This window comes from Halichoeres trimaculatus, unplaced genomic scaffold (genome assembly GCF_033239565.1).
Source record: "Halichoeres trimaculatus isolate MK-OKI-2021-1 unplaced genomic scaffold, fHalTri1.1 fHalTri1_scaffold_13, whole genome shotgun sequence".
NCBI lineage: Eukaryota > Metazoa > Chordata > Actinopteri > Labriformes > Labridae > Halichoeres > Halichoeres trimaculatus.
In genome coordinates, this window is record NW_027437191.1 from 6,872,866 (window position 1) to 6,888,316 (window position 15,451).

At 41.5% G+C, this 15,451-nt stretch overlaps 1 protein-coding gene across 1 annotated transcript in view; it reads left to right on the forward strand.

Annotated features, from left to right (window-relative positions):
- lrfn2b (leucine rich repeat and fibronectin type III domain containing 2b) overlaps nt 1-15,451 on the forward strand; it is a 273,402-nt gene that overhangs the window by 236,851 nt on the left and 21,100 nt on the right. The window contains exon 5 of the mRNA XM_074685512.1: nt 10,252-11,648. Coding sequence (XP_074541613.1) covers nt 10,273-11,648 — 1,376 coding nt within the window. The 5' untranslated portion in view covers nt 10,252-10,272. The remainder of the gene's footprint in view (nt 1-10,251; nt 11,649-15,451) is intronic.

Below are 15,451 nucleotides of genomic sequence, written 5' to 3' on the forward strand. Positions count from 1 at the left end.
GCACTGGGATTTTTCTGCAAGGAGGAATTATCCATCAGTAGCAGATGCCAGCACAGCTTCATTTTTTTATTTTTTACTTTTTTTCAAATCTTTTCTTTGGAATTTAAGTCTTTTCTTTTGAACAAATGTCTATTTATTTAAAAATAATAATTTAGGTTTGAGACCAGCTCTTAATACTTTGAAACCAAAAGAAGTCACTTTAAGTTGAAATTATTTTCATGTAAACAAATCTTCACTTTTTGATACATCTTAAGTCATTTTTTATCATAAACTTGATCTAGTTGTTGTAATGTTTTGTGCCTAACTGGTCATAATTTTCATGGTTAACAACAATGTTATTGTTTATAAAGAATATCTTATAAATCACTAATAGTAGGGGAGACTGGGGACAGTTGCAACACTTTTTACATTACTCTCAGTTACTCAGAGAATATTTGGACTAGTCTCACCAAACCTTTACATATTAAACCTACATCTGTCTGCTAAATGCCCATACCATTTAAAGATGGCAACATATAACATATTAATCACAATATTCATTTGAATAGAGGAATTCAGACGTTGCAACTGACCCCAAACCTGGGGACAGTTGCAACATAGATCAGGGACGGTTGCAACATATAAAGAAACATTAATTTTTTCACTAATTATCCTCAGTGTTCTGTTTAAATAGGACAAATACTAATGTTATGACCCAGAGTGGGCTCAAATTCAATTTTCTTTTCTGTCCAGCTTTAAGGTATTTAATTAGTCTTGTTTTGTTTAAAACATGGGCCTACCTTGAGTCAATGTGCAGATATTACTGAAGCTATAAAAACTCAATATTGCATTTTGGGACAAAAAGAATGGAATAATTTTCTTTTTTTCTTACAGTTTCTCTATTTAGATGATTCATTCACTATATGACAAGTTTATATGACACATACAACATACCACAATAACTAATTGCTCATTTTTGCTTAACAAGTTATTTGGGCAATTATTCTGTTCATCATTAGCATTAGTTTCTCCATATGATTGCCTGTTTTGTTCATCATTAGCAATAAAATATATTAATTTGCCTATTTTGAACTAAAAATCTTAAAAAATATAGTTGTGTGGTCTCTTCTAATATGACTAACCTAATAGCATGGGGACAGTTGAAACAGTTGGAACTGTCCCCATGGTACCAGTCATGACAAAACGCCATGTGCTAGCTAGCCACATTGACAATGACACATGCTCACCATGTCATTTAATAGTCAACAAACAGTGATTCAAACTAGATAGGTTTGGATTCATTCATACATAAGGTCAGGACAGTATGACAAAAAACAGCTCATGAAAAAAGCTACTTTCATACCTCCAAAACAACGTTACTTGATACAAGCAGGACCAGATGCTCAACATGGCCTCTCTTCTTGGTGGGTAGAGGGTCTAACTGAGCATGTGCAGTGTGAGTGTCATCACTCTAGCACAGGGGTGGGCAATTAATTTTTACCAGGGGCCACATGAGGAACCTGAATTGTGTCAGAGGGCCACCAACTTTCTTCCATCGTAAAATGCTCTAAATTAAATATTTTGAATAGTCGGAACTGATTATCAGAAGAATAAAGCACTCTGTAAATGTTTATATTAGGTGATGTAAAATTGTGGTGTATAGGTCAAGTAGAAAAAAACAAAACAATTATTGAATCCTAAAATGAAAGAGAAAATGTCTTAAGTTTTCGTCTTTGTCAATATCTGTCATACATGAACTCACTTTTACCGATCGAGAGTGCTGGCAGACTGCCAACACTCCTGAATATGGAGGGAAGCTCCCATTTTTTAAACCCTTTCTCCAGCTGTTCTCCTGGCTTGTGATTTCTCCTGATAGTCCCCAAAATTTAAGTATGCTTCTGTGAGCTCTAATATTTTACTAAGTCATATCAAGTCCCGTACTTGGGCGTTATATCGAAAACTCAGAAACCATCCACCCCCCTCTCTTAGTTGGTTTGATCCAGAGACGCTGCAGTAGACCTCAGAGACAGAGACAGATAACGGTGCAGCACTTGTTGATGAAGACTTTATCAGAGCCTTAGCTTTTTCCTTTCTTTTTTGGAGAACTTTGACATGACATGTCGTGAGTTAGACTAACGTAGCTCTGCTCAAACGCAGCATCCTCTCTAATCAGGAAAGAGCAGCGTGAATTTTATAGTGAGAAGGCTGACTCTAAAATAGTGAAACACGTATCGTTGTACTGAAGACAGTGCCGTCAAGTACATGCGCTGCGCGTGTACCAACGGCACTCTCTTGCGGGTTTGTAATAGCACACAGAGGAGGGTGGAGGAGACTGACTGAGCCAGTGAAAGAGAGGGAGAATTCAATCCAAAATGTCTTGTTCAGTGCCTGTGATAGATGGAGTTTTAAGACATATGCACCCGCACGAGTTTTATGTTTATGTTTATGATTGGCCTCACGCGGGCCGGACAGGGACATACAAAGGGCCGGATGTGGCCCGCGGGCCGTAGTTTGCCCAGGTCTGCTCTAGCATGTTTCTGATTAGAGAAATAAGGCTTGTTGCAACCGTCCCTTGTTGCAACTGTCCCCAGTCTCCCCTACAGCACTGTTTTTTCACGTTTTTCCAACCAAAGCTACTTTGCGCTGGTTTGGAGGTACATGACAGAATAAACATTTCAAAGAGTGTACATCACCAAAACAAGTTTGAGAATCTCTGCCCTACACATCCCCACTTCAAGCACAGATTTAACTGATCCTTTGATAACATTCAGTCAGCCTGTGAGGGTGTTGGCAGTGATCAGATCCACATCATTCTTTGTGGTGTTTACCTTTTTGTTTTCGTCATCCTGTTGGAAACCAATGAGTTTGATATCTTAAAGCAGATCAGAGAGACAAACTATGAGCTCTGAAGGATGAGAAGGACTTGTTCTGTCATGTTTAGAGTTTGGTTTGTGATGTTACACAGTCTGATGTGGACAGCTTAAGATAACAGCGAGCAAATAAATGAGTTGTAGTAGAAAAGAAAGAACCAAGAAGAGCAGCAGACAGAAAGAACAAGTCTTCAAGGTCAGAGTCAGAGTGTCTTCAGTGTGTGATCAAATGGGATGTGACAGAGGAGGATATTTTTACAGCAGTGGGTACACTGGGATCCAGTTTTATAACTTTCACCGACACTGTTCCCATTTTTCACCTATTTGACTTTTTTTCAGCTGAGACTGCTGCAGCGTGTCGTCTGGAGACACACTGCTGTTCTGCTTCTCCCTGCTTTCATTTTTTTCTATTCTCACTCAGCTGCTGTGTGTGCAGACTCGACACCCTCTGGAGCTCATGCTGAAATGAATTTTCAGCAGCACAACACAGTCTGAGAAAGCTGTGAATGTTGAGGAAATTCAATATTAACTTCAATCTTTCAGAAAGCTATGGTGGAAGGGGAGAATTTGGGGCTTATCAGGGCAGCACGAGGCTCTGCAGCAGCAGCAGTGTGTGTGGCTGTGTGTGTGTGTGTGTGTGGCTGTGTGTGTTCGCTGAGTGTGGGTCTCTCTGCCGTCCACCTCTGAGCTGGTCGGGGCATGAAGGCTGGAGCCTGTCGGGGCCCCAAGCCGGCGCAGCAGAGTCTGTCAGGAGCTGTGATGAGTGTTCACATCAAGGTCCTCACTGATTACTACTGTCCCCGCACCGCTCAGCACGACACCTCAGAACCACCTGCGCGGCCGCCACGCTCCACCTGTCAGCACAGATCTCGTTTAGCTAACTCCCTGACCTCCACACCATCCATCCTGTGCTCGTACCCTTGACTCTGACCAGATGATTTACTAAACGCTCCACCTCGGTGTGCTGCCCCGCCTGATGAAACACTCCTCCCTGTGTCCCCCGGCCCTGTGGGAGCAGTGTAAAGGACTCTGCAGGTCATTTACAATGCATTGTATTCTCACCAGGAGTCTGGGGCCGTGCAACTTATCACCAGAACATGACGAATACAACAACAACAGTTTCAGGCACTTTGGTGATGAATTAGTCTGTGTCATATTTCCTACTATACATCACAATGTTTATAAAGTTTATTAGAGGAGACAGCTGATGAAACTTTCTGTTTTAAATAAAGAGTCAGATACAGAGATTTTTTTTCTACATGGGCTCCAATCTGTCCCTTAGGTGCCGCCATAGTATCTTTTCATAATTTACAGCTTTTTTCCCCTCACTGATGTTTTAGAAAACTCTTATTTCAGTCTGTCAGAAACTCTTTATTTTAGCTGCTGTCTCTTTAAGCCTCCCTGTTCCACAAACTCCCTTCCATCTGATTGGTCAGCCCTCTGAAGACCCCTTAGAGGCAGAGCTATAGGCAGACCTTGGTGTTTCAACCTTGCCCCCAAAAAGTGTCATCACAATATTCATTTGAATAGAGGAATTCAGATGTTGCAACTGACCCCAAACCTGGGGACAGTTGCAACACAGATCAGGGATGGTTGCAACATATAAAAAAAACATTAATTTTTCACTAATTATCCTCAGTGTTTTGTTTAAATAGGAAAAATACTAATGTTATGACCCAGAGTGGGCTCTAAATTCAATTTTCTTTTCTGTCCAGCTTTAAGGTATTTAATTAGTCTTGTTTTGTTTAAAACATGGGCCTACCTTGAGTCAATGTGCAGATGTTACTGAAGCTATAAAAACTCAATATTGCATTTTGGGACAAAAAGAATGGAATAATTTTCTTTTTTTTCTTACAGTTTCTCTATTTAGATGATTCATTCACTATATGACAAGTTTATATGACACATACAACATACAACAATAACTAATTGCTCATTTTTGCTTAACAAGTTATTTGGGAAATTATTCTGTTTATCGTAAGCGTTAGTTTCTCCATATGATTGCCTGTTCTGTTCATCATGAGCAATAAAATATATTAATTTTGCCTATTTTGAACTAAAAATCTTAAAAAATATGGTTGTGTGGTCTCTTCTAATATGACTAACCTAATAGCATGGGGACAGTTGCAACAGTTGCAACTGTCCCCATGGTACCAGCCATGACAAAACACCATTTGCTAGCTAGCCACATTGACAATGACACATGCTCACCATGTCATTTAATAGTCGACAAACAGTGATTCAAACTAGATAGGTTTGGATTCATTCATACATAAAGTCAGGACAGTATGACAAAAAACAGCTCATGAATAAAGCTACTTTCATACCTTCAAAACAATGAGCCAGTTGGGAGATCCTTATGCAATGACATCATTATTTCAGCAAATCTCGAAAAGATCTCGTGCTATTTTTAGAGCGGACTGTTGTGAAAATTTTAAGGAAAGATTCAGAAATTTAGAAAATATATAAAATGTACAGCAGTGTAAAAAATATGAAACATCATGCAATGTTGCTTTACATGTTTAACATATGAGAAGCACAATACCCCCTCTTTAAACTAGCATTTACCATCTTTATGTTGCATGTTTAGGATTCCCCCTTTTTTTGTTAATGAAACACACAATAAGTCAAAAAGGCCGTTTACACAACAATGGTTTTAGGGTAAAACACAATAGTTTTATTGCGTTTCAGCCTCGTGTTTACACGGAAACGACGTTTCAGCCGACCTAAAACACAAACTTTTGAAAACAGCCTTCAGAGTGGGATTTATTCTGAAACGCTGCAGACACCGTTGCCGTGTCAACAGTAAACCGGCGTTTTCAGTGGAAATGCTGACATCACACTCTGCTATGCAGGAGAGCATACAACAGGACGACTGCACCGTTGTCACCGTTGTTATTGTCGTTGCCAACTACCGTGTAGTGCTTGTGCTGCTCAATCTGCTGAATCTGCTGACTGTCTTCATACAAAATGTGCATCAGTTGCTCCACTTCTGAACTTAGTATTCCCCAATACACCAGATGATCGAACCAACTCTACCTCGGTGGGGATTTCCCATGAGCGGCTTCTGGACAAGACAATTATAGCGCCAACTACAGGCCTGGAATGCTTACTACAGCGTTTTCAGTCCCTCTGCATTTCTGTGTAAACAGATTTTTTTCACTGCGTTTTCAGATGAAACGTCTTGTAAACAGGGCCAAAATTAGTTGACTTCAAACACCAAGGTCTGCCCATAGCCCTGCTTTCATCAGGCCTCCAGAGGGCTGGCCAATCAGAGAGAAGGGGGTTTGTTGAGCATGCAGCCTTATAGAGACAGCCAGCATTTAAGGCAGAGGCTGAAATCAGAGTTTTCTAAAACACCAATGCGAGAAAAATAGAGATTTTTTTTATAACTTTAAACCAAGTAAAGATACTACAGAGACACTGGAGGGTCAGAATATATCCCCTCAAAAAGAACAATACCCCCTCTTTAATGTTATGCACATTTTCTTGTAGATTAAGTGTCAAAAAAATTTTTTGAAACACATTACAGATGGCATCATCAGTCCTACCTTTAACATCATCAAGGATGTAATCTTCATCAGCCCATCTGTCATCCATCTTCACAGACCTCAGCTGACGTAGGTGCCTGCCCTCAATGTGACGTCATCAGAAAATGTGTGATCAAAGCTCAATGATCCTATGCAGACATTTTCTCAGCTGTGAGCCTGCTGAATTTGACAGATTGTGTTTGACGTTTTTTAAGAAGCATCATCATATCAAAAACACAATGCACCAGTGAATATGTTCATCAAAAAGTGTCTCAGGTTTTTCTACAGAAACTCACTCAGAACTCTCCTAAAATATCGTTTTTAAGCTACATGAGCTCCCAAAGCTAATCTTTTTTTCTTATCTGTCACTCCAGCTGCTACTCTGAGCTATTCATCACCATCATTACAGCCATTAGCACCTCTATCATATCAGACGGGTTACGCTCGTGTTGTAAAGGAACCTGGTGTTCAGCTGAACTTGATAAGAACAGAGACAGCGCTGCTCGGTGTGACTCATAACAGGCAATATCTGGCGAAGCTGCAGTGTTTGTTTGGATGTTTGCACATGTTGGTGTGGGTTTGTATGTGTGCACAGTGCAGATTCAAAGCCTGTATGCATGTGTGGGTGTGAGCCAGCAAGACAAAAAGGGATAATGTCTGTTTATGTTGGGAGGCTTGCTGTTTTTTTTTCTAAATGATAATAGTTTATAATGATGTCGTGCATGAAATGGTGTGAAAATGTGAAAAGATACTGATTTCAGACTGTTCTACCTCACACTGTTTGCTGTCTTTATCTGAGTCACGTCTCTGCATTTCAGAGCAAACATTAAGAGTGTTTGTTGGTGTCTCTGTGGCATTAATGAGCTAACAGGCGGGAATCATGTCTCATACGCTGTAATAAGTGACCACATTTAAAGCTCTGAGATATGCTAATTTATCACAACTAACATAGCTGCCCCCCTTGGCGGCCTGCTGTTACAGCTGAAATGTGTCTCTGAGCACCGGCTGTCCAACACTCTGCTCTTGAGTTATTGCACAGTGTTCCCTGATCACAGGACTACATAATGATTGCACTATTACCCACACCTGAGCGCTCTGTACACCTGCAGAAATGGACCAGGGTCGGCTGACGGCCCAGATAGAGGCGGCTCTGATGTCCCTGCAGGGCGATAACTGACAGCACGGTAATGGAACAGACTATACAAGACAAACAGGACATGAATACCATTGAAAACAGAAGTGAGGGCTTCAGTAAGTGTCTCTGCGTGGTATTGTAGATATCGTAACCTTATTTTCTCCTCACAAACTTGAAATGTGCACAAACGGTGAAGTAGGGCTGTCAAATAAACATTCACTACAGTTTGAGAAGGTTATTTGAATGTATGGTTCAAAGTCAGCTTCTCGTGGTTTTAGGGGAAAATATTACGTATTTTACAGCTCCATTACAATATTAAGGTAAAAACAAAAGCCTTATTACTAAATGCCAGCTGTCAATTGAGGTTTACCCTTGCTGATGCTTGCTGCAGGGACGTGTCCAGAAAGGTAACCAGGGGTGCCACATGCCCCATTGAAATGCAGTATGCCACCAAAAAACTCTGAGTTGATATTTTCAAAGAGAAACAGGACTGTTCTCAACAAAATATCTTTAAAGTATTTCTGTATGTTGCCACCGTAAACAATAATAAATGGACTAATCTGTTTCTGTTTCTGTCTCTGACGTGGAGTTATAGTGCAAATTAGCAGAAGTCATATTAAAAGTGGGGCGGGCTTAAAACCCTCTTTATGAGTTATAAGACACTGTCAATCAGGTGAGCTCTGTTTCTGATAAGGCAAACTTGCAATCTTAATATATATTTGTACCAGTCTGTAAACATGTTTATTAATGCTGTACAAATTGTCTTTTTTGGGGGATTGATGTGTATGTGGTTTCTGGTACTCAGTCCGTGTCGGACTCAAACAGACACTCAGTGAACTGCAGTTTTTTTTAGCACTTTTGCGTTGTCTCATATTTTTAGTCTAGCTGCTGCCGTGAGAAAATGCAATTCTTCAAGTGTCCACTTGAGGTTGACCACAGAAAAACAACAAATCACATCCACGCCAATTTATAAAAGCCAATCTTTTCAGCTAAAGTACATGTTTACAGCCTGGTCTAAAATATATTAATAGTGTGAGGTGTTTTGGTCTTCACACACTTTACATGGATTGATTAAATTATAACTTATTCTGAAACTTACAAGTTTTGCCCATATAAGGGCATGACTGACTTGACTAACAGGTGAGCATCCTGTAGCTATCTGCAAAGTGGCTAAAGGCCCCTTTAGCTCACCCTTACAGGAACAAAGCTGGGTTAGGATCAGCATTCCACATATAGCACCCGTTATTGATGTGCTTTGTATCAGAAATAAATGGGTGACGTCACAGAGACTATGTGGTTTTGGTTGCTACTTTCTTTGTGTCCAAATGTAATTTAGTGTAGATACTTTGCAACTTTTTAAAACACGCCACAGATCTCCAAGTATTTTAGGTAAGTATCGCCTGCAAACTCCTGCAGAGCCCCTCTGTCCAAAAATGCATGTTAGCAATGTTGGTGCCTAAAAGATTAACTTTTTGTTGTATTTTTAGTCATCTTTCTCCAAGGGACTCTCACTGCCTGAGGATTGTTATATTTTATTTCTTCCCTTTGCCTGGCTTCACTTTAAGTATTGATAAACCCCTTTATTGATCTCAGACTGTCAGATTTTTCTAGCTGGGAACAAGTTTATTCTTTTCCAGGTTGTTAGTTTTGTCTTTAGAACTTCAAAGTGCTGTGTTAGGTCATGTTATTTACAGCAGAAATTGTTATATAAATGACAGGAGCTCATTTTTCCTGAAGCTGAAGTCACTTTTTTGACTTAAAAGGATGAAGTGTAGAAGATCCAAATTTTGCTGCTTTGTTGTGTTACCTTTTAAAGTTTAAGAAATACACAAGCTACCCTGGTTGGACGGGTGTCTTTCTGGGTGGAGATGTGTATTCTCTCCAGGTCCTTCCTGTCTAAAAAAGTGCTCCTCAGTTTGATGGTCACTCCAAGTTGCTCAAAGGTCTGAAAGTTTGTCTGTCTCTTTGTGGTAGCCCTGTAATGCGCTGTGATTTGTTTGGTGTGTACCATTACTTGTGCCCAACAAGGGCTGGGATGAAAGAAAAAGCAGTCAAGATCTCCTAAGATCAGCGCTTGTGTATGTGTGTGAGCGAGCACACAAATTCCCTCTTGTATGAGTCAGTGCCCCAATTGGGAAACCCCCAAAAGAAGAGTCATTTATCGACAACAGTCTAATCTTCATTGGGAACTTTCTCGTCTTTTGTATGGATCAAGAAGAATCCAAAAATTTCTACTTATATTTTAAATATTAAAGATTAAGACCAAAACTGAGGAATCCAGTTGTGGATCATTTCCAGTCTGGCCAACATCTTGCAGGGACAGTGTGGAGTATAATTTAAGAGACAGTATCTATAACCAGGTTGTTATCTACACTTGTTTGTAAAAATGTCTTTCTGAAACTGTAAGTAGTCATTTGATGGGACTTGAAATGTTCCTGGTTTGCACTTTGTTCCACTGCAAACAGCCAAAGCTCACTCAAATGGATTGGGTGATATGCTCCATGGGTAATAGGTTATACAAGAGGTCAAACCAATACTCACTTCCTGAAGAGTTTTAGTGGTGCTGGTTCAGTTGGTGGAACAGGTGCCTCATGTACAAAGACAATGGTCCCCACAGCATTGGTTGCTAAACTGACTCCCAACCTTGACCCTGTGACTCATGTTGTCCCCAATTCTTTTTTACCAACGTGAACATTATTACCTCTGACTCATGTTCCTTTCTCTGTCTCCTACACAGGTTTCCTTGAATGACTCTACCATGGACCACATCATCTGCTGCCTGCTGGTCCTTGGAGCCACAGTGATGACTGCTGAAGCATGTCCCAAGTACTGTTCATGCCAGAACCTGTCTGAGTCCCTGGGGACTTTGTGTCCCTCCAAAGGCCTTCTCTTTGTGCCTCCAGACATCGACCGCAGCACAGTGGAGCTCCGACTTGGAGGCAACTACATCCTTCGTATCACGCAGCAGGACTTTGCCAATATGAGTGACCTGGTGGACTTGACCCTCTCCAGGAACACCATCAGCTACATTCAGCCCTTCTCCTTCGGTGACCTGGAAACATTGCGGTCACTTCATATGGACAACAACCGTTTGATGGAGCTAGGTCCTGATGACCTGCGAGGCTTGATTAACCTGCAGCACCTCATCCTGAACAACAACCAACTGAGACGGATTCATGACAAGGCCTTTGAGGACCTCGCACCAGCACTGGAAGACCTGGATCTCTCCTACAACAACCTGATTTCTCTGCCCTGGGACTCAGTCCGCCAGATGATAAATCTACACCAGCTCAGTCTGGACCACAATCTGTTGGACTTCATCCCAGAGGGCACCTTCACTGACCTGGAAAGACTTGCACGATTGGATCTTACCTCAAATCGCTTACAGAAGTTACCCCCAGACCCAATCTTTGCCCGCGCCCAGGACTCGATGATCCTAACTACTCCCTATGCTCCACAGCTGTCCCTGAGCCTGGGGGGTAACCCGCTGCACTGCAACTGTGAGATGCTGTGGCTGCGTAGACTTGAGAGAGATGACGACCTGGAGACTTGTGCCTCCCCTCCGGCCCTGAAGGGTCGTTACTTTTGGAATCTGAAGGAGGAGGAGTTTGTGTGTCAGCCACCTCTCATTACTCAGCACACCCACAGGATGCTGGTTCTGGAGGGCCAGACGGCCAGCTTGAGATGTGAAGCCACCGGAGACCCTTCTCCTACCATCCACTGGATCTCCCCCGATGATCGACTTCTTGGTAACTCCTCCCGAACTTCAGTGTTCAGCAACGGTACCCTTAGCATCACCATCACCACCTCCAAGGACTACGGCACTTTCACCTGCATTGCTGCCAATGTGGCCGGGGAGTCCACTGCCCCCGTAGAGGTGTCCATAGTCCAGCTCCCCCATCTCAGCAACGGCACAGGACAACCATCCGCACCAAAGTCCCGCCTCTCTGATATCACAGGGACCACCAGGATCAGCAAGGGGGCTCCGAAGGGCCAACCAGAAAGGACTGTGTCTGTGTCCGAGGTGACGGCTGTTTCAGCGCTGGTCACATGGACAGTCAGCAAGGCCGCCCCCAAGGTGAAGATGTACCAGCTCCAGTACAACTGCTCTGACGATGAGGTGCTCATCTACAGGTAAACACTTTCTTGTTCACGTTGGGGATTTGATGACCCACATGTGAGTAAATAGCTGATTGATGGGTTGAAGATAAACCAGATCAATTCAAATGTGTGAAGAGGGAAAAATGTTCATTTATTTAAACAAGCTGACAAAACATAGCGAACCTAAAAAAGGGTTATTTGTGGAGAATTCATAAAATATCAGCGAGATCAGTGATTTGTAAAGTAAGGGTTGGGGCTGGGGTTGCAGTTGGGGGGGGTGGGGGGGTGTCACAGAATGCCTTTTATTGTCAAGAATTGAACAAAACCAGGGGGTTCAGTTTTTATGAAACTATTCAAGTAGAAAATGTTTGATCTATCTCTTAGTTAAAGACCTCAGAGTTGACTAAACCAGGGACAGCAGTAACTATGGACGCAGATTGATTTAAGAAAAACAACAACTGGTGCATATGGCTAGTCTACTTATAGACTTGAGAGATTTTTTTTTCTTTTTGCCTGGTTTGTGATTGGCCAGTTGTGTGTTCCAATGGCAAAAGGATGCAAGTCTTTTGCATTAAAATTTTTGTAGTTGTGGACTGAAGAATTTGGGAACCCCTGCCATAGACGGTGGATAACCCTGGCTTTCTGGCTGTTTTTGTTACGGTTTATATGAGCTACAAGTTACCAAATTAAAACACGATGCTACATCTTTGGTTTAGGAATGATGTGTTCAACTGGTGGGTCGTGTCCCAAAAGTGGGTCAGGGACCCATTTTCAGTGGTCCCTGAGCCTTTATTTGGGCAATAACAGCAAAAAGGAAATACCAACAGAAAAATCCTGAGCTTTTATTTTGAAGTAGATTTTTTATGCAGCAAAGAGGTGGCAATAATTCCCTGTAATGCTAGTTAACACCAGGCATTTTACAGTGCAGTAAAAGACACAAAGTTTGTTACGATGGACTAAAAAAGTATGGCTAAATACAAAAATGACCACATGAGACATGGGCTTTCTTTTCTTTCAGCCATTTTGGGCTGTTTTAGGTTTAAACTGCATCTTTTTTTCATTGAATACATTTGAGAAGTTGACTATTTTTCTCGATATGGGTCACAACTCCCCAACTCCCAACCCTTATTTTAGTACATAGCAGCTGGGAATCCTAAGAAAGCCAGGCTACAAACTGGTCTACTTTATTATCTATTTTACACAAAAGGAGTCCAAACAAACCACAGTGGGTGATGGTGCTTGTGGGAAATGGAGTCTTTGTTTAAAAAAAAGGCTACTAAATCTGGCCACAGGTGTCACCTACATCAACACCCAACAGATTGATCAAGCTTAATGTCGTTGGTCGTATGGTTTACTCTTTCTGACAGTTTGAACCGCCCATTATCTCAGGTCTGTTGTTTCATCAGCAGAAAAACAACAACTCTGCTCCCTTATTCATCACCTGACTTCTCCGTCCTCTCTGAGAGCAGCGCTGTGTGCTTTATTAAGCTCGGCTCTGCCCAGGAGGTCTCCTCTGGAAGAGGCAGAGGGTTTTGTCAGTCCAGCAGAAATTGTTAGAGAGTAAACTTTCACAGATGAGCTTTTTTTTTCCTTTCTTCACAGCCCCTGAAACAAAAGTGGAAACAGACAGAAAAGTCCTTTTTACTCCAGGCTGTGTTAATCACTGACTCTTTGTAAAGTGTGGAAAATAGGATACAAAGAGCTGCAGCCCCTGGGCTGGTTGGCCCCTCCTTTATTTGCAATATTCCTCTTCATTATGAGGCTCATTTTATTTCTTGTTAGTCCTGTTCATTTCCTAAAAAGGCTGTTTTACACTTTTTCTCTAATTATATCTTACGACTCCAGCAAATTGTAACACTGAGAATTCTTTACAGCATTCATAAGGCATAGTAAAGCATCCGTGGTGTGTCCATGCATAAATCACTCCCATTCTAATCAGCATTTAAACCTAATTCTGGAAAGGATTGTGTAATTAAACAGAAACCATTCATTTTATGCAAATTGTCAAACAGCATATGCTCCAAGCTGCACAATATGTACAGAAATGACAGCTGACTCAAAGAAGGCTCCAGTTAAAAACACCTCATGCATGTCAATGAGCTTTCAAAGAGCTCTGCAAAACAAGACGGGATGTATAGAAATTCTACTGAATACGCTCACACTTTGGTCTGTCAGGAAGGAGACTCAGGGGGCAGGAAAGTGAATTAAATTCAAATTCAGCAGCTGCTGTCAATAATTCTTTATCCTCCACTTCAGATCGCCTCGACTCTTCCTGATAAGCTCCCAGAGGAACTTTTAATCCCTCTGAGGCTTCCATACAAACACATCTTTTCTGTAGTCTCACTTTGAGGAGGTATGAAGGGATATTTTAACACTTTCAAACTGAAATCTTATCAAGTGTTTTTGTCTTGTTTTCAGTAAAAACAAAATATCATCTTAGACTTAATGTGAGCCACATTCATCCGACCAGTCAATAAAATGTATCTTATTTCAGGTTATTTAAAGAAAAAATGAGGTCTGAATTGCTTGTAACAAGTAAACAAAATCTGCCAATGTAACAAGGGGAAGGTCATCTGTATTGAGACATTATTCTTATTTCAAGAAACTTTACAAATCACGTTTTTCTTCTCCATCGGCTGATGTTTCTTTTTCTTGTTACAAGCAATTCAGACTTCATTTTTGTCAAGGAACTAGGGACCTTTTAAGTAACCAAATGCTATTAGACCACAGCTACAAGTAGTCACATCCGTCCAAACAAAACATAACATTGTGTATGTCGGTGGCGAACCGTGAGTACTACAGCTGGGCCTTCACCTCAGCCCTCACAGCCTAGAAAAGAAATCCTCGTGGAAAAAAGTAGTTAATGAAAAACATTTTCATTGAATAAATAAAATAAAAATAAAAAAGAGGCTTTACATAAAACAATGACGAACATTATTAAGTGAGTTTACAAAACTTACTTAAATAACCTAAAATGGTGAAGAAAATGTCTTTAGTTTTTATCTTTGTCAATCTGTGTCATAAACTTGTTACTTTTACCCATCGAGAGTGCTGGCAGGCTGCCAACACTCCTGAATATGGAGGGAGTCTCCCATTTTTTAAACCCTTTCTCTGGCTGTTCTCCCGGCTTGTGATTTCTCCTGATTGTCCCCCCACTTAAAGTATGCTCCTGTGATCGCTAATATTTTTTTAGAGTGAATGAAGTCCCGTACTTGGGCCTCTCTCTAAGTTGGTTTGATCCAAAGACGCTGCAGGAGACCTCAGAGACCGAGACAGATAACTGTGCTGCACTTGTTGATGAAGAGTTGACCAGAGCCTTAGCTGTTTTCTATCTTTCTTTTTTGGTGTTGACATGTCGTGAGTTAAAGTAACGTAGCTCTGCTCTAACACAGCATCCTCTTCAATCAGGAGAGTTTAGAGCAGCGGGAATCATAAAGTGAGAAGGCTGACTCTGGAATAGTGAAACGTGTCGTTATGAAGTTCTGTCTGTCTTCGGTGTGTGATGCACATACGAGCTGCACATGTACGCGACAGCGCTCTCTCTTTAGAACAGGGAGAGTTCAGGTGGAGGAGACTGACTGAGCCAGTGAAAGAGAGGAAGAATTCAAACCACAATGTCTTGTTCAGTGCCTGTGATAGATGAAGTATTAAGACATAAGCACTCGCACGAGCGCGACCGGATGAAATTTTTACTCGCACACGCTGAAAAAGATGCTAACAAGCTAGCCACAACTTCGCCCTCGTCCTCTGCCATTCCTTTCACCGCTCTTACCACTCTGCCCACTGTTCGGACTACACGAAGGCCTATGCTCTTCAGTTTTTGTCCCGCCCCCCCA